At 41.5% G+C, this 26,039-nt stretch overlaps 1 protein-coding gene across 1 annotated transcript in view; it reads right to left on the bottom strand.

Annotated features, from left to right (window-relative positions):
- Nucleotides 1-26,039, bottom strand: part of CEP104 (centrosomal protein 104) — a 581,941-nt gene that overhangs the window by 204,158 nt on the left and 351,744 nt on the right. Inside the window, 1 exon segment of the mRNA XM_053690408.1 lies at nucleotides 14,328-14,409. Coding sequence (XP_053546383.1) covers nucleotides 14,328-14,409 — 82 coding nt within the window.

Raw genomic sequence — 26,039 nt, 5'->3', positions numbered from 1 at the left:
AACTCCTCTCGCGACCTCCTTCTTTGTTGAGGGTTGCAAGAGAATGACTGGATATGACATGTGAGGGGAGGAGCTATATAGTAGCTCTGCTTGGGTGATCCTCTTGCAACTTCCTGTTGGGAAGGAGAATATATCCCATAAGTAATGGATGACCCGTGGACTGAACACACTTTAAGAGAAATGACACATTTATTTCTGAATGTTCAAAAAACTATGAAGGCAATATCCGATTTTTCTGAAATTTGGACCCCAGTGTCTTAATGCTTAGAAAGTATTGCACGGCAAATATGGAGACTCTAGCTCTTAAAACAAGCAAACCGGAGCTAATTGTTGGATTTAACCGTTTTTATACACCACAATCTTTACCTTCCTTAGGGGTCACCATTCACAGAAAAAAGTCTTTTGGAGTCACTTTCTGAGCCACAGGACCCTCTCACATGAATCTGCATGCACTGCCTTGAAATTCAACTGCACAGCTGAAGTGCCAAAATGAGGCTTCCTCCCTCAGCACACTAGAGTGAAGGGGCCTTCCTGACTAGATTTAGGTGTCTAAAACAAGCCAGATCAATAAAAAACGTTCCCAAGTGTATGTGAGCTTATAAAATATTTCAAATGTATAATATTGTAATAAAAACCAATCGATTTAGCCCCTAACAGTGTCTACCAGCATAAAAAACAAAAAGGGGAAGCCTGTTATCTTTTTTGCTGAGGTGAAAGAAAAATGGCTTACCGTTTCCCCTGAGGGGAAAAATGACTGTATCTAGCATTAGCCTGTGTGTTAGAAGGAGACTAGTCATACCTGAAGCAGATGAGTCTGCAAACTGTTACCCCCAACTGAAGTTCTCTTGTTTCAACAGTCCTGCGTGGTAACAGTAATGGATTTTAGTTACTTGTGCTAAAATCATAGCCCTCTTAAACAGAAATCTTCATCACTTTTCTGTTATAGAGTAAATAGTACAAGCCAGCACTATTTTAAAATAACAAACTCTTGATAGAAGAATAAAAAACTACAACTAACACCACAAACTCCTCGCCATCCCCGTGGTAGATGCTACTTGTTCAGAGCGGCAAGGAGAATGACTAGGGGGCGGAGCCAGAGGGGGAGCTATATGGACAGCTCTTGCTGTGTGCTCTCCTTGCCTTTCCCTGTGGGGGAGAACATTTCCCACAAGTAATGGATGACGCCGTGGACCGGACACACCAATGTTGGAGAAATTAATTTATCAGGTAGGCATAAATTATTGGACAGGATTTAGGAAAATCCTTTATAAAGCGATGGGATACAGCACTCTCTTAATAAAAAATAACAAATTTATTGATGCATTTCAAAAGGTTGCATTGTGAGTGAACTATCTATATACACAACTATACATTTAAATCATTCCTATGCACATAGCTGGCCAGCCAATATATTTATTTATAAAATATTTTACCAGGAAGGATACATTGAGATTTCTCTCGTTTTCAAGGTATGTCCTGTGTCCACAAAACATTGCATTGATACTATAGGGTACAATAAAATACAAAACCAATATAAATACATAATATATGCAAAATTTAATATAGAACAGGTAGGAAATATATAATCAACCATGCATTCTGTTTTGAGATATGCAAAGAGGGATCTCTTAAAGGATTTTAGGCTTGGGGAAGGTTTGAAAGTGTGCGTAAGGTCGTTCCATAATTGTGGTGCTCTGTAGGAAAAGGAGATCGAGCTGCTTTCTTTTTGTATGGAGCAAAATAAATAATGTGCTGGTACTTGATCGGAAGGTTATGGGAGGTGGGAACAGCTGGAGATAAAATTCTTATGATGTCTCATATAAACAAATAGCACAATCCTAAGCATAACACACTAGAATAGATGTACAGGTGTATACTAGGACTGTGAGCAATGTCCCAAATCAGAACACATGAATCTCAAGGCAAGATGCTTTAAGTATCCAGTTCATGGTATAATAGCCATATAGGCCCGATACTTAAATGTCAATGACAAATTCTGAGATTGTTGCACACCAAAGCTACACTGTAACGTATCTCAGATTTCATAAAGCCTGTAACAAAAAGAGAAAGTAACACAGAAGCCGATGGTAACCATAGTTACCGCTGTTTGCCACAAAATGCTTCAACACGTCTAGAGACTAAGCAACACTTTACCGTCTCGTGCAAGCTGGCACATCAATACCCATTGTCAAATGGCTTTCGTGAGGATGTCCTTACCCGCTTCACTGTAGGGAATCCGTGTCATATGCGTTTGGTCCAATGCCATTCACCTGCATCGGTCTACACGTTTCCAAAGGTGAGCGGTCAGCTGAGTGTGGGGAGGACCCCAATTTTTAGGTTGTCCAAGGCTGCCTTTTTTGTATTTCGTTACTGATCTTCCCAGCAGACGTGATCATCCATATGTCACTTTCTCCTTCTGGGACAGATATTAGTAGAAGACCTTTGGTGCAGAAACTACTTTTCTCACATCAGCAGATTTCAAAAACATTTTTCCTCTCTTTCATCTAGCATGTGGCGGTTGACATTGCAGAGTTATAAGACTTGGCAACAGAGTGTGCAAAATGATCAGGAGCTTGCCAATGCACGTTTCTCCCACAAATGCTCCTACAAACAGGGGCTTCGTCAGGGCTTCTTTTGTGATACAGATGCTTCCTTTTATACCTGTATGCCCCCGCCCATTGTTATGACATCATTATTAGCATATGTTCAGATACCTAGTACCTGATGACATTCACTTTACTGGTCATAAACAAACACAAACATGGTGCCCACTCTATCCATAAGGCCTGTTAAGACAACATGTTTTGTAAAGATACGGTTTATCTAAATCCCTGGGTTATGGTTCTAACCTATATACAAAGAAACAAGATATATACATAGTCAAACATATTTCATATAACCTGAAATGAGCAAAATAATCACCTTATTTATATTAATATTACTGTAATTATTCGCTAATGGGTTCAAAGAAGGTGGAGGGATCATCATTATCAATGGATTATATCTCTCTTTTTAAAAAAAGAAGCAAACTCAAATTCTTCATTTAACCCTTTAGGGCATCTAGTTTTAAGGGTGAAAATCCAGTGGGTCTCTTTTTGCAACAGCACCGTATCATTGTTCCCTCCTCTACCATTTGTGATCTCTTTATCTATTGCCATTATTTGTCGTAATGAAGCATTGGATTGGTAGTAAGCTCTGAAGTGTCTAGCTATGGTAGTAATCTCTATCATTCAGTATGTCATCCCTATGTTCTTGGATCCTATCTTTCAAAACCATTTTCGTTTTTCCCACATAGAATTTGGGGCATGAGCAAAGTAAACTACTCCCATCGAATTACAGTTAAAAAATATTTAACATCAAATTCCCTATCCCCTCCTGCAGAAAATGTCTTTGATTTTTCTATGAAGGGGAAGTAAACACGTTGGCCACATGGGTAATTACGTTTTACACCCCTATCTTTCCTTAGCCAATCAGCTGTGGAAGGGCTTTTTTTTGTACATACTTTTCACCAATTTGTCTTTCAGATTCGGAGCTTTCCATGCTACCATTAAGGGAAATGGGCCTACCTTTTCCTTATTTTTTTCTTCGCAGGTCAGGAGATGCCAGTGCTTTTGCATTATTATTCTTATGGGTTCCCATTGGCAACTGCAAGTGGATATGAATCTTATCCTTTCATTGGGAGGGGAGACTTCCCTATTCTTATAGAATATTTCAACTCTTTTCATTTTTTTTACTTTTGACATTGCTCTTTCAATAAATTTTCTTGGAATACCCTCGGTCAATAAACCTAGCTTTCATTAAAGCTGTGTGTTTATCATACTTTGCCTTTGATGAGCAGTTCCTTTTGAGCCTAAGGAACTGTCCATAAGGGATACCTTTCTTTAGATGATCTGGGTGACTACTTATGGAGTGCAAAATGCTATTAGTGGATGTTAGTTTCCTATAGTTCTCTGTCAAAATGTTATTACCTTCTTTACTGATGAGAATATCCAGAAATGACAACTTTTTCTCATCTACCTCATAGGTTAGGAAAATGTTTTTGTTATTATTATTCAATTTCCCAACAAATTCTTTTAGATCTATGAGTGGACCATCCCATAGAAGAAGGATGTAGTCCACGTAACGTATCCAAAGGGATACATTTTCCTCAAAGATAGTACCAAATTGTTCATAAATTTCAATTTCCCAGGCTCCAAGATGGAAGCAGGCGTAAGTGGGGGCACAAACCGCCCCCATTGCTGTACCTCTTTTTTGTTTAAACATATTGTTGTCAAACATAAACACATTATTTTAAAGAACAAATTGGAGCAGTGTGATTATGTTATTTGTATGATTTTTATATGTTGGGCCCCTGGATTCCAAAAAAATTCAGCAGCCTCAATACCTTCCATATGCGGAATTAAAGAGTATAGGCTCTCAACGTCTAAGGACACAAGGGGAGGGTGTTACTCTTAACACTAATCTAGTTTCTTAAGGAGATGGGTATCACATAGAAAACTGGGATAATTGGATGTTCAGGATACATATAGGAGAATTCTTTAGGTGTAATTATTCCCTTTTGTTTGGCCTCATGAAGAGTTTTAAACAGCATTTTGTATCTCTTTAAGGGGATCGGTTTTTAGTTTCTGATATTGGTCCCTATCACCCAGCTGGCATTAGCGGTCTCATCCATTATTACCAGGTTCCCACCTTTATCAGCAGGTATTATTATGATGTTGGGGGCCATCATGAGATCCCTAAGGGCCTTTCTTTCACAAATACTTAGATTATTCTTGACCAAAATGTTTTCTGGGAGTTATTCAAAATCCTTCACCAGTTTAACAAAATCATTTATCGCCTGTATAGTTTCCAGGGATGGCATGTAGCTAGATATGTGTTTTAAGTTTGTTTTTATAAACAATTTAATATTCTCTTCCAAAGATACCTCATTTTCCTCTAAAAGGAGATTTAAGGTATTGAGGCTTTCTCTGTCTCCTGTAGTTAAGGTCTCATTTCTAGCGTTTCCTTTATTCATTACTTGTGATAAAACAATCTTTCTGGCAAAAAGGTTTAAATCTTTTGTAACTTCAAATAAGCCTTTTTTAGAAGATTTACATGTGCTAAACTGAGGGGAAAATTTGATAAATTTACAATTTGTAGCTAATCCTTATCATGGGTTTTTAAAAGTCCCTGTATCATACTCTCCTGGGTCTCCCCCTCTCTATTTATCTCTCCTGGTTGTAATATTCCCTTCTCCCTCTGGTCTGTCTCATTGGGTATCTCCTCTCTCTGGTAGACATATTGTTTTGCTCTTTTCCTCTTTCTGCCACCCCTCCTCCTCCACCTTTTAAATGATGGCCTAATTGTTTTTTTGGGGTATTGTCACTTTCAGAGTATAAAAGGAAGCACCTGTATCACAAAAAGTAGCCCTGACAAAGCCCCTGTTTGTAGGACCATATGGGGGAGAAACGTGCATTGGCAAGCTCCTGATAATTCTGCACAATCTGCTGCCAAGTCTTATAACTCTCCAATGTCAACCGATACATGCTAGATGAAAGAGAAAGAGAGGAAAAATGCCCTTTGAAATCTGTTGATGTGAAAAAAGTAGTTGTATTCCTGCACTAAAGGTCTTCTACGAATATCTGTCCCAGAAGGAGAAAGTGACGTATAGACAACGTCTGCTGGGAAGATCAGTAACAAAATATCAAACAGGCAGCCTTGGACGACCTAAAAATTGGGGTTCTCCCAACACTCAGCTGACCGCTATCCTTTGGAAACATGTAGCCCGATACAGGTGAATGGCATTGAACTAAACGCATACTACACAGATTCCCTACAGTGAAGCGGGTAAGGACATCCTCACAAAAGCTTTTTGACAGAGGGCATCAATGTGCCAGCTTGCACGAGTAAAGTGTTGCTTAGTCTAGACGTGTTGAAGTATTTTGCAGCAAACAGCAGTAAGTATGGTTACCATCGGCTTCTGTGTTACTTTCTCTTTTTGGCTACAGGCTTTATGAAATCGAAGATACGCTACAGTGTAGCTTTGGTATGCAACATTCTCAGAATTTGTCATTGACATTTAATTATCGGGCCTATATGGCTATTATACCATGAACTGGATACTTAAAGCATCTTGCCTTGAGATTCATATGTTCTGATTTGGGACATTGCTCACCGTCCTATTATACACCTGTACATCTTTTTTGTGTTATGCATTTGTTATGCTTAGGATTGTGCTATTTGTTTATATGAGACATCAATGAATATATATTGGCTGGCCAGCTATGTGCATAGGAATGTTTTAAATGTATAGTTTTGTATATAGATAGTTCACTCACAATGCAACTTTTTGAAATGCATCAATAAATTCAATATTTTTGATTAAACAAGTGCTGTATCCCCTCGCTTTATACAGGATTTTCCTAAATCCTGTCCAATCTTTCTTTTTTTGCTAGCCATTTACAATTTTGAGGGTCTGCACCAATAACCTTAAACTAAATTAAAATTGTGACTAATTCTCCAATTCTTAAAGCCATCTCTCTTCTATATTTATACTTTATTTAATTCTTTCATACAGGTGGTGAATGTTCACAATCCATTACTCATGAGAACTAATACCCAAGTTTTGGAGTCCAGAACTGATTAAAAACATCTTTTCATTTGAAAAATTAAATCCACAACCCCAATACATTTTTATTTGAATGAACATAAAAACATGAAACAGACAAGAATCAAACTGAAACAACTGCCCGAAGCACCATTCTACCAAAAGCTGCTTCAGAGGAGGCAAAAACATAAAAATGGTAGAATTTATTAAAAATATGCAAAAAAAGACCAAGTAGCTGCTTTACAAATTTGATCAACTGAGGCCTCATTCTTAAAAGCCCATGACGTAGCAACTGATCTGGTAGAATGAGCAGTGAAACACAATTTATGCTTACCTGATAAATGTATTTCTCTTGTGGTGTATCCAGTCCACGGATCATCCATTACTTGTGGGATATTCTCATTCCCAACAGGAAGTTGCAAGAGGACACCCACAGCAGAGCTGTAATATAGCTCCTCCCCTAACTGTCATAGCCAGTCATTCGACCGAAAACAAGCCAAGAAAGGAGGAACCATAGGGTGCAGTGGTTACTGTAGTTTAAATTTAAAAATTACCTGCCTTAAAATGACAGGGCGGGCCGTGGACTGGATACACCACAAGAGAAATACATTTATCAGGTAAGCATAAATTGTGTTTTCTCTTGTAAGGTGTATCCAGTCCACGGATCATCCATTACTTGTGGGATACCAAACCAAAGCTAAAGTACACGGATGAAGGGAGGGACAAGGCAGGAACTTAAAATGGAAGGAACCACTGCCCGTAAAACCTTTCTCCCAAATATAGCCTCCGAAGAAGCAAAAGTATCAAATTTGTAAAATTTTGAAAAAATATGAAGCGAAGACCAAGTCGTCGCCTTGCAAATCTGATCAAAAGAAGCCTCATTTTTAAAGGCCCAAGTGGAAGCCACAGCTCTAGTGGAATGAGCTGTAATCCTTTCAGGAGGCTGTTGTCCAGCAGTCTCATAGGCTAAGCGGATTAAGCTTCTTAGTCAAAAAGAAAAAGAGGTTGCCAAAGCCTTTTGACCTCTCCTCTGTCCAGAGTAGACAACAAACAAAGCAGATGTTTGACGAAAATATTTAGTAGCTTGTAAGTAAAACTTTAAAGCACGGACCACGTCCAGATTGTGTAACACAAGGATGGAACAACAATCTCTTGATTGATATTCATGTTAGATACCACCTTAGGTAAGAACCCAGGTTTGGTACGCAGGACTACCTTATCCGTATGAAAAATCAGATAAGGAGAATCACATTGTAAGGCAGATAGCTCAGAGACTCTACGAGCCGAGGAAATAGCTACCAAAAAAAGAACTTTCCAAGATAAAAGCTTGATATCTATGGAATGAAGAGGTTCAAACTGAACTCCTTGAAGAACCTTAAGAACCAAGTTTAAGCTCCATGGTGGAGCAACAGGTTTAAACACAGGCTTGATTCTAACTAAAGCCTGACAAAATACCTGAACGTCTGGAACATCTGCCAGACGCTTAACTAGCTGACAATCCTTTTTCCAAACCTTCTTGAAGAAAAGATAATATCCTAGCAATCCTGACCTTACTCCATGAGTAACCCTTGGATTCACACCAATAAAGATATCTACGCCATACCTTATGGTAAATTTTCCTGGTGACAGGCTTTCGTGCCTGTCTTAAGGTATCAATAACTGACTCGGAGAAGCCACGCTTTGGTAAAATCAAGCATTCAATCTCCAGGCAGTCAGCCTCAGAGAAATTAGATATGGATGGTTGAAAGGTCCCTGAAGTAGAAGGTCCTGTTTCAGAGGCAGAGACCATGGTGGAAAGGATGACATGTCCACTAGATCTGCATACCAGGTCCTGCATGGCCACGCAGGTGCTATCAGAATCACCGATGCTCTCTCCGGCTTGATCTTGGCAATCAGTCGAGGGAGCAGTGGAAACGGTGGAAACACATAAGCCAGGTTGAAAGACCAGGGCGCTGCTAGAGCATCTATCAGTGTCGCCTTGGGATCCCTGGACCTGGATCCGTAACACAGAAGCTTGGCGTTCTGGCGAGACGCCATGAGATCCAGTTCTGGTTTGCCCCAACGATGAATCAGTTGTGCAAATACCTCCGGATGGAGTTCCCACTCTCCCGGATGAAAAGTCTGACGACTTAGAAAATCCGCCTCCCAGTGCTCTACACCTGGGATATGGATAGCTGATAGGTGGCAAGAGTGAATCTCTGCCCAGAAAATTATTTTTGAAACTACTAACATCTCTAGGGAACTTCTCGTTCCCCCTTGATGGTTGATGTAAGCTACAGTTGTGATGTTGTCCGACTGAAATCTGATGTACCTCAGAGTTGCTAACTGAGGCCAAGCATGAAGAGCCTTGAATATCGCTCTTAGTTCCAGAATATTTAATGGAAGGAAAGACTCCTGTTGACTCCACGATCCCTGAGCCTTCAGGGAGTTCCAGACTGCACCCCAACCTAGAAGGCTGGCATCTGTCGTAACAATTGTCCAATCTGGCCTGCGAAAGGTCATACCTTTGGACAGATGGACCCGAGATAGCCACCAGAGAAGAGAATCCCTGGTCTCTTGGTCCAGATTCAGTTGAGGGGACAAATCTGTGTAATCCCCGTTCCACTGACTGAGCATGCATAGTTGCAGCGGTCTGAGATGTAAGAGTGCAAACGGCACTATGTCCATTGCCGCTACCATTAAGCCGATTACTTCCATACACTGAACCACCGAAGGGCGCGGAATGGAATGAAGAACCCGGCAGGAATTTAGAAGCTTTGATAACCTGGACTCCGTCAGGTGAATTTTCATTTCTACAGAATCTATCAGAGTCCCTAGAAAGGAAACTCTTGTGAGTGGGGATAGAGAACTCTTTTCCTCGTTCACTTTCCACCCATGCGACCACAGGAATGCCAGTACTACGTCCGTATGAGACTTGGCAATTTGGAAGTTTGACGCCTGTATCAGGATGTCGTCTAAATAAGGGGCTACTGCTATGCCCCGCGGCCTTAGGACCGCCATAAGCGACCCTAGAACCTTTGTAAAGATTCTTGGGGCTGTAGCTAATCCCAAGGGAAGAGCTACAACTGGTAATGCCTGTCTTGAAAGGCAAACCTGAGAAACCGATGATGAGCTTTGTGTATCGGAATGTGAAGATAAGCATCCTTTAGATCCACTGTAGTCATATATTGACCCTCCTGGATCAGTGGTAGGATGGTACGAATAGTTTCCATCTTGAACGACGGAACTTTGAGGAATTTGTTTAAGATCTTTAGATCCAAAATTGGTCTGAAGGTTCCCTCTTTTTTGGGAACCACAAACAGATTTGAGTAAAAACCCTGTCCCTGTTCCTCCTTTGGAACTGGATGGATCACTCCGATAACTAGGAGGTCTCGTACACAGTGTAAGAATGCCTCTCTCTTTATCTGGTGTGCAGATAATTGTGAAAGGTGAAATCTCCCTTTTGGGGGGGAAGCTTTGAAGTCCAGAAGATATCCCTGGGATATAATTTCCAACGCCCAGGGATCCTGAACATCTCTTGCCCACGCCTGGGCAAAGAGCAAAAGTCTGCCCCCTACTAGATCCGTTCCCAGATAGGGGGACGTTCCTTCATGCTGTCTTAGAGGCAGCAGCAGGCTTTTTTACCTGCTTACCTTTTTTCCAGGTCAGGTTTGGTCTCCAGACCGTCTTGGATTGAGCAAAAGTTCCCTCTTGTTTATTATTAGAGGAAGTTGATGCCGCACCTGCCTTGAAGTTTTGAATGGCACTAAAATTAGACTGTTTGGCCCTAGATTTGGACCTGTCCTGAGGAAGGGCATGACCTTTTCCTCCAGTGATATCAGCAATAATCTCCTTCAACCAGGCCCGAATAGGGTCTGCCCCTTGAAGGGAATGTTAAGTAGCTTAGATTTTGAAGTCACGTCAGCTGACCATGATCTAAGCCATAGCGCCCTGCGCGCCTGTATAGCAAAACCAGAATTCTTAGCCGTTAGTTTAGTCAAATGAACAATGGCATCAGAATAAAAGAATTGGCTAGCTTAAGTGCTCTAAGTTTGCCTAGTATGTCATCCAATGGAGTCACTACCTGTAAAGCCTCTTCCAGAGACTCAAACCAGTACGCCGCAGCAGCAGTGACAGGGGCAATGCATGCAAGGGGCTGTAGGATAAAACCTTGTTGAATAAATATTTTCTTAAAGTAACCTCTAATTTTTTAATCCATTGGATCTAAAAATAAAAAGAACAACTGTCCTCGACAGGGATAGTAGTACGCTTTACTAGAGTAGAAACTGCTCCCTCCACCTTAGGGACTGTCTGCCATAAGTCCCATGTGGTGGCGTCTATTGGAAACATTTTTCTAAAAATAGGAGGGGAAGAGAACGGCACACCTGGTCTATCCCATTCCTTATTAATAATTTCTGTAAACCTTTTAGGTATTTGGAAAAACATCAGTACACACCGGCACTGCAAAGTATTTATCCAGTCTACACAATTTCTCTGGCACTGCAATGGTATCACAGTCATTCAGAGCAGCTAAAACCTCCCTAAGCAAACACGCGGAGGTGTTCAAGCTTAAATTTAAATGTAGAAATATTAGAATCAGGTATCTTTCCTGAGTCATTAACATCACCCACTGAATGAAGCTCTCTTTCCTCAGCTTCTGCACATTGTGAGGCAGTATCAGACATGGTTCTTAAAGCGTCAGTATGCTCTGCATTTTGTCTCACCCCAGAGCTATCTCGCTTACCTCTAAGTTCAGGTAGTCTGGCTAATAGCGCTGACAGTGTATTATCCATGACTGCCACCATGTCTTGTAAAGTAAACGCTATGGGCGCCCTAGATGCACTTTGGCGCCATTTGAGCGTGAGTCCCTTAAGCGGGGAGTCAAAGGGTCTGACACGTGGGGAAAGTTAGTCGGCATAACTTCCCCCTCGTCAGATTCCTCTGGTGATAAATTTTTTAAAGACAGAAAATTATCTTTATTGCATAAAATGAAATCAGTACATTTGGTACACATTCTAAGAGGGGGTTCCACCATGGCTTTTAAACATAATAAACAAGGAGTTTCTTTTATGTCAGACATGTTTATACAGAATAGCAATGAGACTAGCAAGCTTGGAAAACATTTTAAATCAAGTTAACAAGCAAATATAAAAAACGGTACTGTGCCTTTAAGAGAAACAAATTTTGTCAGAACTTGAAAAACAGTGAAAAAATGCAGTAAATCAAACGAAATTTTTACATTGTGTATAATAAGCTAACAGAGCATTGCACCCACTTGCAAATGGATGATTAACCCCTTAGTTCAAAAAACGGATCAAAAAAACGAAATAGACGTTATTTAACAGTCACAACCAACTGCCACAGCAAGCTGTGGCCCTACCTTCCCCAATAAACGACTTTGGAAAGCCTTTGGGCCCTTTAGAGATGTCCTATAGCATTCAGAGGGCCTTTGAGGGAAGCTGGATGTCACAGTTTGTAATTTTAACTGCACCAACTGTAACTTTTATACTACAACAGTGGAAATTGTTTCTAGTCAAAATTTAAGCCAGCCATGTGGAAAAAACTAGGCCCCCAATAAAGTTTTATCACCAAAGCATATATAAAAACGATTAAACATGCAGCAAACGTTTTATATTGCAATATCATAAGGGTATTACCCCTGGGAGTAAGCATGATACCAGTCGTTATTAAATCACTGTATTCAGGCTTAACTTACATTAATCCGGTATCAGCAGCATTTTCTAGTGTTTTCCATCTCTAGAAAAAATTATAACTGCACATACCTGATAGCAGAGTAACCTGCACGCCATTCTCTCGCTGAAGTTTTACCTCATCTGTGTAATCCCCTCAGACATATGTGAGAACAGCAATGGATCTTAGTTACAACCTGCTAAGATCATAGAAACCTCAGGCAGATTCTTCTTCTATTTACTGCCTGAGATAAAATAGCACAACTCCGGTAACTATTTAAAAATAACAAACTTTTGATTGAAGAAAATAAACTAGCTATATTTAACCACTCTCTCCTACAACGTCCTTGCTTGTTGAGAGTTGCAAGAGAATGACTGGCTATGACAGTTAGGGGAGGAGCTATATTACAGCTCTGCTGTGGGTGTCCTCTTGCAACTTCCTGTTGGGAATGAGAATATCCCACAAGTAATGGATGATCCGTGGACTGGATACACCTTACAAGAGAAATAGTTGCGGGGGAGGCTGACCTGTCTCCAAATAAGCCTTGTGAATCAAAAGTTTTAACCAAGGAGCTAAAGAAACGACAGAAGTCTTCTGTCCTGACCTAGAGCCAGAATATTGAATGAACAAACTAGAAGTTTGTCTCAAGGCATTAGAAGCATCAATGTAATACTTCAATGCCCTAAGAACATCCAAATTATGCAAAGATCTTTCTGAAACAGATTTAGGATTAAGACACAAAAAAGGAACAAAAAATTCTCCGCTGATTTTATCAGCAGAAAAAACCTTTGGCAAGAAAAAAAGTAGACTGAGGTATGTGTGAGGTGGGAGCGGTTATACAGAACTCTTGGGATTTGGGAATCTTTGCCTCCTCCAAGTGGTAGGGAAGGTAATTCTCTGCATCTGTATGAAAGACATCCACATTTTTCCTTTTTTTTCTTCATTTTTTAATGATTGACAGAGCATACAATTTTAAAGTTAAAGGGGAGAGAGAGAGACAGAGAGAGAGAAAGAGAGAGAGAGAGTGAAAGAGACAGAGAGAGAAAGAGACAGAGAGAAAGAGAGAGAGCGAGAAAGAGCGAGAAAGAGAGAGAGCGAGAAAGAGAGAGAGAGAGAAAGAGAAAGCGAGAAAGAGAGAGAGAGAGAGAAAGAGAAAGCGAGAAAGACAAAGAGAGAAAGAGAGAGCGAGAAAGAGAGAGAGAGAAAGAAAGAGAGAGAGAGAGAGAAAGAAAGAGAGAGAGAGAGAGAGAGAAAGAAAGAAAGAAATAGTGTGAGTGAGTGAAGTGCATTGGAGCCCTTTCTGCAAAAAAAACATCAGCTAAAAGTAGAAATATGTATTTATGAATAAGTAGAACATATTCTTCTACGTGAAGAACATTGGAATGTAAAATATTCATATTTTCACGTTGGGTTAGCGCATAAGTAGGGTGTTTGTTTTTCCCCCACTGTTCTTGCTCCATTGACTTCTATGGGGGAATATGTTATTGATATTCTAAATTCTAAAGCGATATTCTAAATTCGGCTTTTACACGCATTGGGTTAGCGTGTGAGGGAGAACAGTTTACTTTGAACTTGTAATACGAGCGCTTCTTGACACACGCAATAAGCTTACTTCTAGAGAGTAAACGCTTAAGTGGGAGCGTTAAATACCGCTCCACTTGTAATCTGGCTAATGGTATTTTAGCAATAGCTACAAATACACAATAAAAAGACAATACAATAACACTTTATTTGAATTTGAAATGGGCAGTAGAATATTTTCTGGCTAACTTCAAAATTAATTCATTTTTCTCCGCCCTCTGTATCATGTGACAGCCATCAGCCAATCACAAAACGAATATATTTATATACTGTGCACTCTTGCACATGCTCAGTAGGAGCTGGAGCCTTAAAAAATGCTCATATAAAAAGAATGTGCACGTTTTAATAATGGACATATATTGGAAAGTTTTTTTAAATTGCATGCTTTATCTGAATCATGAAACTTGAATTTTGACTTTAGTGGCCCTTTAAAGAAATGAAAAGAAGGATGCAAAGTCTTCTGATATCGTTTGCAATATTATTTACTTACTTGTCCAAATAATTAGCAACTGAAGATTGTTCTTCTGAGGTTTCTGTGCTAGGAGACAGGAGTGCTTTCTTATTACTTTCATCTAATAAAAACAAACGATTATACAAACACATCAATTAGAATTATACCAATATCAAATGGCAAAATAAGAAACGGCAAGAAAAACAGTTAACGTAAACACAATATAATACTGGTAAGAAAATTGTTTCTAGTTGATTGTGACAGCTGCAGATAAAAACAACATTTATGCTTACCTGATAAATGTATTTATTTCTGGTTATATGGTGAGTCATCAATTACTGTTGGGATATCACTCCTTGCCAGCAGGAGGAGGCAAAGAGCACCACAACCAAGCTGTTAAGTATCACTTCCCTTCCCACCAACCCCAGTCATTCGACCGAAGGTAATGGAGAGAAAAAGAGTAACATGGTATAGAGGTGCCTGAGGTTTAGTAAAAAAAAAACTGTCTTAAATTACAGGGCGGGGCCGTGGACTCACCATATCCGGAAATAAATAAATGTATCAGGTAAGCATACATTTTGTTTTCTTTCCTAAGATATGGTGAGTCCACGGCATCATTACTGTTGGGAACCAATACCCAAGCTAGAGGACACAGATGATTAGGGAGGGATAAGACAGGTAGGCCTAAACAGAAGGCACCACTGCTTAAAGAACCTTTCTCCCAAAAGAAGCCTCAGCCAAGGCAAAAGTATCAAATATATAACATTTGGAAAAAGTATGCAGAGAAGACCTGGTTGCAGCTTTGCAAATCTGTTCCACAGACGCTTCCTTTTTGAAAGCCCAAGAAGAAGAGATGACCCTAGTAGAATGAGCCGTAATTCTCTCAGGAGGCTGCTGTCCAGCAGTCTCATAAGCAAAGCGAATTATACTTCTCAACCAGAGAGAAAGAGAAATAGCAGTAGCTTTCTGACCCTTACATTTCCCAGAGAAGCAAACAAACAGAGCAAAAGACTGGCGAAAATCCTTAGTCGCCTGCAGCTAGAATTTAAGAGCACGCACAACATACAGATTGTGCAACAAACGTTCCTTATGAGAAGAAGGATTAGGACAAAGGACAAAAGAGAAAGAACAACAATTTCTTGATTAATATTTTTACTCGAAACAACTTTAGGAAGAAAACATAACAGTATGAAGAACTGCATGATCGGTATGAAAGATAAGGCGAATCACACTGCAAAGCTGAGAGTTCTGAGACTCTCCGAGCAGAAGAAATAGTTGAAAGAAACCTTCCAAGATAACAACTTAATATCTATGGAATTCATCGGCTCAAATGAAGCCTGCTGCAAGACTCTAAGAACAAGGTTAAGACTCTAAGGAGGAGCAACAGACTTAAACACAGGCCTAATCCTGACCAAAGTCTGACAAAAAGATTGCACATCTGGCACGTCCGCCAGATGCTTATGCAACAAAATAGATAAAGCAGAATCTGACCCTTCAGGGTACTGGCTGACAAACCTTTCTCCAGAGCTTCCTGGAGAAAAGACAAAATCCTAAGAATCCTGACCCTACTCCAAGAGTAGCCCTTGGATTCACACCAATAAAGATATTTACGCCATACCTTATAATAAATCTTTCTAGTAACAGGCTTGCGAGCCTGAATCATAGTCTCAATGACCGATTCAGAAAAAACACGCTTAGACAGAACTAAGCATTCAATCTGCAAGCAGTCAGCTTCAGAGAAACGCGATTTGGATCAAGGAAGGCACCTTGAAGTAGAAGGTCCTTCTTTAGAGGCAATCTCCAAGATGGGAAAGACGACATCTCCACTAGATCCGCAAACCAAATCCTGTGAGGCCACGCAGGAGCTATTAGAATCACTGATGCCCTCTCCTCCTTGATACGAGCAATGACTCGTGGAAGAAGAGCAAATGGAGGAAACAGGTATGCCAGCCTGAACTCCCAAGGGACCGCCAGAGCATCTATAAGAGCGGCCTGAGGATTCCTTGACCTTGAACCATATCTTGGAAGTTTGGCATTCTGCTAAGACACCATAAGATCCAACTCCCGCATTCCCCATTTGAGGGTTAGGCTAGAGAACACCTCCGGATAAAGTTCCCACTCCCCGGGATGAAAAGTCTGTCTGCTCAGAAAATCCGCTTCCCAGTTGTCCACCCCTAGAATGTAGATGGCAGGTAGACAGAAATTGTGAGCTTCCGCCCACTGAACAATCCGCGCCACCTTGTTCAAGGCCAAGGAACTCTGAGTTCCTCCCTGGTGGTTGATGTAAGCCACTGAGGTGATATTGTCTGGCTGGAACCTGATAAACCGGGCTAAAGACAACTGAGGCCAAGCCACCAGAGCATTGAAGATCGCTCTCAACTCAAAGATATTTATGGGGAGAGCTGACTCCTCCCAAGTCCCTGCGCCCTTAACGAGTCCCAGACTGCTCCCCAGCCCAACAGGCTTGCGCCCGTGGTTACAATCACCCAAGAGGGTCTCCGAAAGCATGTTCCTTGTGACAAATGCTCCTGAGAAAGCCACCACGGAAGAGAGTCTCTCATTGACTGATCTAGATTTATCCTCTGAGACTAATCTGAATGGTCTCCGTTCCATGCATAATTGCAGAGCTCTCAAATGTAATCGAGCAAAAGGAATGATGTTCATGGAAGCGACCATCAGACAAATTACCTCCATGCATTGAGCTACTGATGGCCGAACAGTAGACTGAAGAGAGGCAAGAGAAGAGAATCTTGGATTTTCTGACCTCCGTCAGAAATATTTTCATTGATAGGGAATATATTATGGTCCCTATGAAAACCACCCTTGTAGCTGGAACAAGGGAACTCTTTTCCAGATTCACTTTCCATCCATGGGAACGTAGAAAAGATCTAAGTATGAGAGTTTGCTTGTTGAAAAGATTGCGCCTGAACCGAAATGTCGTCCAGATAAGGAGCCACTGCAATTCCCCGAGCCCTGACCACTGCCAAGAGAACCCCCAGAACCTTTGAGAAAATTCTGGGATCTGTAGCAAGACCAAACGAAAGAGCCACTGAAAATGTTTGTCTAGAAAGGCAAATCTTAGAAATTTGTGATTATCCCTGTGAATGGGAACATGAAAGTACGCATCCTTTAGATCTATGGTCGTCATGAACTGACCCACTTGCACTAGAGGAAGAATGGAGCGGATGGTCTCCATTTTGAAGGACAGTACCCTGAGAAATTTGTTTAGACACTTCAGGCCCCGAATTGGTCTGAAAGTTCCCTCTTTTTTTGAACCATAAACAAATTGGAATAGAAGCCTAGACCCTGTTCCTGGACTGGAACAGGGACTATTACTCCCAGGGAAAGGAGATCCTGAACAGATCTCAAGAATGTATCTCTTTTTATCTGGTCTGCAGATAATCTTGAGAGATGGAACTCTCTGGGAGGAAACATTTTAAATTCCAATTTGTAACCCTGGGATACTATGTCCACAGCCCAGGGATCTGGAACATCTCTTACCCATGCTTGAAAAAACTGAGAAAGTCTGCCCCCCACTTGATCCACTCTAGGATCGGGGGCAAACCCTTCATGCTGATTTTTGGAGCTGCGGGTTTCTTTAAATGCTTCCCCTTGCTCCAAGACTGACTGGGCTTCCAAGAAAATTTGGACTGTTCCTGCTTGGAAGAGGATGGGGAAGACTTACCTCTGAAGTTACGAAAGGAACGAAAATTACTCTGACGTCCTTTCGGCCTATTCTTCTTATCTTGAGGTTGAAAAGACCCCTTTCCACCCATCAATATCAGAAATAATTTCTGCTAGACCAGGTCCAAACAAGGGCTTGCCCTTGTAAGGGATCGCAAATAGCTTGACCTTAAAAGAAACATCTGCAGACCAAGATTTCAGCCACAATGCCCTGTGGCCTAGTACCGCAAAGCCAGATGTCTTAGCTGCTAGCCTAATCACCTGCAGGATAGCATCAGAGATGAAGGAATTAACTAATTCAAGAGCCTTAATCCTGTCTTGGATCTCATCCAAGGGAGTCTCTACCTGAAGGGAATCAGAGAAGGTGTCAAACCAGTAAGATGCAGCACTTGTCACAGTGGCAATACACACTGCCGGTTGCCATAGAAGGCCTTGATGAACATATATCCTCTTCAAAAACACCTCCAGCTTTTTATCCATAGGATCTATAAAAGAGCAGCTATCCTCAATAGGAATAGTAGTCCTCTTAGACAGAGTAGAAATAGCCCCTTCTAGCTTAGGAACCGTGTGCCATGGTTCCTGTATGGAGTCAGCAACTGGTAACATCCTCTTGAAAATAGGAGACGGGGAAAACGATACCCCCGGCTTCTCCCACTCCTGTGTAATAATATCCAGCGCACGGCCTGGAACCGGAAAAACCTCCTTAAAAGAAGGAACCTCAAAGTAACTATTAAGTTTACTTGATTTCATAGGACAATAACAGGGGTATCTTAATCATCCAAGGTAGCCAAAACCTCCTTTAACAATAAACAAAGGTGTTCAAGCTTAAATCTGAAGGAAACTCCTTCAGCTTCAGAAGAAAGAATTACACTATCCGTATCTGATATTTCTCCCTCAGAAAGACCTGATGAATCTTCCTCATATGATTTAAGAGGAATAACCATCTGAGAAACATTACTGGAGTCAGAAACCTTACTATCTGAATCTCTTTTCCTCTTGTGTTTCTCCTTTAATATAGGAAAGGCAACTAATGCCGCCGAAACCGCATAAGAAACTTGTGCGGCAATCTCCACTTTAAAATACACTCCACTAGGAGTCATAGAAGAACCACAGGGCACTGCTTGTGACTCTGTTGAGGCTAGGGACGTTACAGGAGGAGGAGGAGGATCCACCTGAACAACATCATCCTGAGAGACATAAGGCTCAACAAAAATAAAAATGTCTTTACATTGTAACGTCCTCTTAACACATGAGGATCAGGATTACATAGTTGAAGCAATCTGTGCTTCTAAACACAAAAGACAATCATTCATTTGCACAGAAACTTGCTCTACATCAGACATAATTCTAGAAAAAATGAATTTCCACCTGACAGGAAAAACAACAGCGATAGCTAGAAAACACTGCCACTTATAAGCTAGGGTATATTCACAACAATAAAAAATGTAAACTCAGGGAACCCCACATGTCAGTCCTGGCTGAGGAGCCTACCTACTCCTTAATTTCACCCGAACTCAAGAGAAGAGCGCAAATCCTTGCAGCCGACACCGCTCCATCTTACACTAAATCCGACGGAGAGTCATGTGACCGGGAAACAAACCACTGCGCCACATAGAAGGCGCAAAAGTACCTCCCTGGTTACACTGAAAATAGCATACTGACTATAATATAAAGCCCCTGAGGAAATACTAACAAGAAAAAACACACGCTAAGTACCCATGTTAGCAAATGTCAAATCATCACTGATGGCCAACAGAGTGTAAAAATAAGAACACCAGAAAAAAGTATAATAAAGTTAACTAACCCTTTCCCGTGCCTGCTCCATATCTAGTCTAATCCTTACTTAAAGGGACAGTATACTATAAAATTGTTTTTCCCTTAAAGTGAATGTAAATTTTGATGATAAAGTGCCCGGTTTTAAAAATTCGATTAAAAACAGGGACACTTTAATTCATCAAAATTTACATTTCACTCGTGTTGTGAAAATACTTACCTTTTAATCTTGACAGCCGCGCCAGCTTCCCCCAGTCGTCGCAAGCCTCTTCCTACGTCAGATATGATGGATCGGTCATCCTCCAATCACGGCTGCCCCCCAGGGGAATCAGTGTCTGATTCAAAGCCGTTATTAGAGGAAGCCAGATTCCTCATTTTAGACCCAGAAAGAGGCTTTGCGACGGGCGGAGGAAGCAATGCAGCGGCTGTCAAGATTAAAAGGTAAGTATTTTCACAACACGAGTGAAATGTAAATTTTGATGAATTAAAGTGCCCCTGTTTTAAATCGAATTTTAAAAAACGGGCACTTTATCATCAAAATTTACATTCACTTTAATGTGTTTCCAATTACTTTTTTTACCATGTATGAGATTTGCTTTTTTAAGGCTTATTTGTGTATATGAATTAGCTGATTTTGTGTTTTTAAGCCACAAACTAATAAACACAGCTTGGCCTCGAGGCCAAAAACTTTCAGGATGGGTGGGGATACCACAGGCTAAATAAACTAATTCAAATGCCAATATAAGGTTAATGGAAATACTTGGAAACAATTTAATACCATCCAGCAGGTAAAGTGGATCATTGGGAACAAATTAAAGGGGAGAACATTTTGAGTAAACTGTCCCTTTAAGGATTACCTTGACCCATAACAAAATATATGCAGGAGATAATTAAGTGAATAGTCTCCCCACCTGGAAGAAAAAGCACTTACCTGCCAAGTTAGCTGTCCGGCATGACAGCTCACTAGGTATGTAAGGACACAGTTCCTCACAGAGACCTGTATAAAAGAAAGAACAGAGTAAACCTACTCTGATTTTCTATACAAGGGCAGCAAAAATGTTAGGAAAGCATAGTACGGCCTACCTTACTAGTTCCTAACTGCTTGAAAGCCACCACTACCCTTAATGATAAGATTAATGTGGAGTACGGCTATACCCATAAAACTTGCTTGAAGTAACAATTCCATTTATTCAGACACCAAAAACTTCACCTCCATGACAAAGGCAAAGAGAATGACTGAGGTTGGTGGGAAGGAGAGTGATACTTAACAGCTTGGCTGTGGTGCTCTTTGCCTCCTCCTGCTGGCCAGGAGTGATATCCCAACAGTAATTGATGATGCCGTGGACTCACCATATCTTAGGAAAGAAATCATTGTCACTGATAGGATGATCATTTTTATTGCAAACATGACCCACTACCAATAAGTGCACGTGAATTTTATCTACTGTGCATGGTCTGAGTGCCAGTTACATCATGCAATGTATGTATGTATTGGGTACTTGTAAAGCGCGGCTAATCACCCGTAAGGGTCTCAAGGCGCTGCTCATTTCTCTTGCAAGATGTATCGAGTCCACGGATTCATCCATACTTGTGGGATATTCTCCTTCCTAACAGGAAGTGGCAAAGAGAGCACCCACAGCAGAGCTGTCTATATAGCTCCTCCCTTAGCTCCACCCCCAGTCATTCTCTTTTGCCTACTCTAAGTACTAGGAAGGGTAAAGTGAGTGTGGTGACAAAATGTTAGTTTTTATTTTCTCAAGCAAAAGTTTGTTATTTTAAATGGTACCGGTGTGTACTATTTACTCTCTGGCAGAAAAGGGATGAAGATTTCTACAAGGAGGATGATGATCTTAGCACTTTGTAACTAAGATCCCCTGCTGTTCCCACAGAGGCTGAGGAGTACAGGAAAACTTCAGTTGGGGGAACGGTTTGCATGCTAAGCTGCATTGAGGTATGTTCAGTCAATTTTTTTCTATACAGACTGTGATAATTCTAGAAAAGGCTGGTAGTAACCCCATGAGGGAAGGGTAAGCTGTATTCTGACACTTAGTAGGGAATCCCAGCTTGCATAAAGGGCTCAGTTGTTACTGGTGAAACTTATAGGAAAAATGCTTTTTTATTGAAAACTTAACGTTTTTTGATGGACTTTCAGGAGACATTGTGGCTTATTTAAGGGTTATTAACCCACATGGTTAGGTTAGAAACACTTTGCTGTGTTTCTTTTAGGCCCCACTAACATCGAGTGAGGTGGGAGGGGCCTATTTTCGCGCCTCAGTTGCGCAGTTTCTTTTACACAGAAGACATCCAAACTGCTTCTCCAGTGGGTCCTGCTGTGTTTGAGGGCCTAAAAGAAGTTTTTTTCCCCACATATCTATCCTTAAGGGCAGGTAGGTGCCACAGCAGAGCTGTGGCAAGGTGCTGAACGTTTTTATACCGGTTTTTGACGTTTTGTCAATCCGGTTTTTACATTAAGGGGTTAATCATTTCTGGCTGCGCAAACTTACTAAGGCTTTATGATTCTACTGTAAAAATTTCGAAGATTTTACTGCTTTTTTACACTGTTTTGAGAGTTCAGAGTTTGTGCATCTTTTTTTCTTTTAAAGGCACAGTACCGTTTTTTTCTAAGTATTATTTACTTTGAATAAAGTGTTTTCCAAACTTGCTTGTTTCATTACTAGCCTGTTTAACATGTCTGACATCAAGGAAAATCCTTGTTCAATGTGTTTAGAAGCCATTGTGGAACCCCCTCTTAGAATGTGTCCCACTTGCACTGATATGTCTATAAATTATAAAGAGCATATTATATCACTTAAAAATATAGCAATAGATGATTCTCAGACAGAAAATGAGGGTATGCCATCTAGCTCTCCCCAATTGTCACAACCAGTAACGCCCGCACAAGTGACGCCAAGTACCTCTAGTGCGTCGACTTCATTTACTTTACAAGACATGGCCACAGTTATGAATACAACCCTCACAGAGGTTTTATCTAAACTGCCTGGGTTACAAGGAAAGCGTGACAGCTCTGGGTTAAGAACAAATGCTGAGCCTTCTGATGCTTTAGTAGCCGTATCCGATATACCCTCACAATGTTCTGAAGTAGGGGTAAGGGATTTGCTATCTGAGGGAGAGATTTCTGATTCAGGAAAGACGCTCCCTCAGACAGATTCTGATATGACGGCCTTTAAATTTAAGCTTGAACACCTCCGCTTGTTGCTCAGGGAGGTATTAACGACTCTGGATGATTGTGACCCTATAGTGGTCCCAGAGAAATTGTGTAAAATGGACAAATACTTAGAGGTTCCTGTTTACACTGATGTTTTTCCAGTCCCTAAGAGGATTGCGAATATTGTTACTAAGGAGTGGGATAGACCAGGTATACCGTTCGCTCCCCCTCCTGTTTTTAAGAAAATGTTTCCCATATCTGACACCATGCGGGACTCATGGCAGACGGTTCCTAAGGTGGAGGGAGCTATTTCTACTCTCGCTAAGCGTATAACTATACCTATCGAAGACAGTTGTGCTTTCAAAGATCCTATGGATAAAAAATTAGAGGGTCTCCTAAAGAAAATTTTTGTTCATCAAGGTTTTCTTCTCCAACCTATTGCGTGCAATGTTCCTGTAACTACTGCAGCTGCTTTCTGGTTCTAGGCTCTAGAAGAGGCTCTTCAGATGGAAACTCCATTAGAGGATATTATGGATAGAATTAAGGCTCTTAAGTTGGCTAATTCTTTCATTACAGCTGCCGCTTTTCAACTGGCTAAATTAGCGGCAAAGAATTCAGGTTTTGCCATTTTAGCACACAGGGCGTTATGGCTTAAGTCCTGGTCTGCTGATGTGTCATCCAAATCTAAACTTTTGAACATCCCTTTCAAAGGAAAGACCCTATTCGGGCCTGAACTGAAAGAGATTATTTCAGACATCACTGGAGGGAAAGGCCATGCCCTCCCCCTCAGGATAAAACAAATAAAATGAGGACCAAACAAAATAATTTTCGTTCCTTTCGGAACTTCAAGGGTGGTCCCGCTTCAGCTTCCCCTGCTGCAAAGCAAGAGGGGAATTTTGCCCAATCCAAGTCAGTCTGGAGACCTAACCAGGCTTGAAACAAGGGTAAACAGGCCAAGAAGCCTGCAGCTGCCTCCAAGACAGCATGAAGGGGTAGCCCCCGATCCGGGACCGGATCTAGTAGGGGGCAGACTCTTTCTCTTTGCTCAGGGTTGGGCAAGAGATGTTCACGATTCCTGGGCTTTAGAAATTGTGTCCCAGGGATATTTTCTGGACTTCAAAGACTCCCCCCAGGGGGAGATTTCACATTTCTCAATTGTCTGCAAACCAGACAAAGAGAGAGGCGTTCTTACGCTGTGTAGAAGACCTACATACCATGGGAGTGATCCGCCCAGTTCCAAAAGCGGAACAAGGGCTAGGGTTTTACTCAAACCTGTTTGTGGTTCCCAAAAAAGAGGGAACTTTCAGACCAATCTTGGATCTCAAAATTCTAAACAAATTCCTCAGAGTACCATCATTCAAGATGGAGACTATTCGGACTATTCTACCTCTGATCCAGGAGGGTCAATATATGACTACCGTGGACTAAAAGGATGCGTATCTACACATTCCTATTCACAGAGATCATCATCAATTCCTCCGATTCGCCTTTCTGGACAGGCATTACCAGTTTGTGGCCCTTCCCTTCGGGTTGGCCACGGCTCCCAGAATTTTCACGAAGGTGCTAGGGTCCCTCTTGGTGGTCCTAAGACCGCGGGGCATAGCTGTGGGGCCTTATCTAGACATCTTAATTCAGGCGTCGACTTTCCAGTTAACCAAGTCTCACACGGACATCGTGTTGGCTTTTCTAAGATCTCACGGGTGGAAGGTGAACATAAAAAAAAGAGTTATCTCTTCCCTCTCACAAGAGTTTCCTTCCTAGGGACTCTGATAGACTCGGTAGAAATGAAAATATTTCTGACGGAGGTCAGAAAATCAAAACTCCTAACCACTTGCCGAGCTCTTCATTCCATTCCTCGGCCATCAGTGGCTCAGTGTATGGAGGTAATCGGACTCATGGTAGCGGCAATGGACATAGTTCCTTTTGCCCGCCTACACCTCAGACCACTGCAACTATGCATGCTCAAACAGTGGAATGGGGATTATGCAGATTTATCTCCTCAAATACATCTGGATCAGGAGACCAGAGATTCTCTTCTCTGGTGGATGTCTCAGGACCACCTGTCTCAGGGAATGTGTTCCCGCAGGCCAGAGTGGCTCATAGTAACGACAGATGCCAGCCTGCTGGGCTGGGGTGCAGTCTGGAACTCCCTAAAAGCACAGGGCTTATGGTCTTGGGAGGAAACTCTCCTCCTGATAAACATTCTAGAACTGAGAGCGATAGTCAATGCGCTTCAGGCGTGGCCTCAGCTAGCTGCGGCCAAATTAATCAGATTTCAGTTGGACAACATCACGACTGTAGCTTATATCAATCATCAAGGAGGAACACAGAGTTCTCTAGCGATGATGGAGGTAACCAAAATAATCCGATGGGCAGAGATTCACTCTTGCCATCTTTCAGCAATCCATATCCCAGGGGTAGAGAACTGGGAGGCGGATTTTCTAAATCGTCAGACTTTTCATCCGGGGGAGTGGGAGCTCCATCCGGAAGTACTTGACCAGCTGACTCAGCTATGGGGCACACCAGAATTGGATCTGATGGCGTCCCGTCAGAACGCCAAGCTTCCTTGTTACGGGTCCAGGACCCGGGATCCCCAGGCAGTACTGATAGATGCTCTAGCAGTGCCCTGGTCCTTCAATCTGGCCTATGTATTTCCACCGTTTCCTCTCCTCCCACGTCTGGTTGCCAGAATCAAGCAGGAGAGAGCTTCGGTGATTCTGATAGCACCTGCGTGGCCACGCAGGACTTGGTATGCAGACCTAGTGGACATGTCATCTGTTCCACCGTGGACTCTGCCGATGAGGCAGGACCTTCTAATCCAAGGTCCATTCAAGCATCCAAATCTAATTTCTCTGCGTCTGACTGCTTGGAGATTGAACGCCTGATTTTATCAAATCGTGGTTTCTCTGAGTCGGTCATTGATACCCTGATTCAAGCTAGAAAGCCTGTCACCAGGAAAATTTATCATAAGATATGGTGAAAATATCTTTGTTGGTGTGAATCCAAGGGTTACTCATGGAGTAAGATTAGGATTCCTAGGATATTGTCTTTTCTCCAAGAAGGATTGGAGAAGGGATTATCAGCTAGCTCCTTAAAAGGCAGATATCTGCTTAGTCTATTCTTTTACA

The sequence above is a fragment of the Bombina bombina genome, chromosome 8 (genome assembly GCF_027579735.1).
Source record: "Bombina bombina isolate aBomBom1 chromosome 8, aBomBom1.pri, whole genome shotgun sequence".
NCBI lineage: Eukaryota > Metazoa > Chordata > Amphibia > Anura > Bombinatoridae > Bombina > Bombina bombina.
The sequence above is the reverse complement of the archived record's forward strand: the minus strand, read 5'-3'. Positions and strand labels throughout refer to the sequence as shown.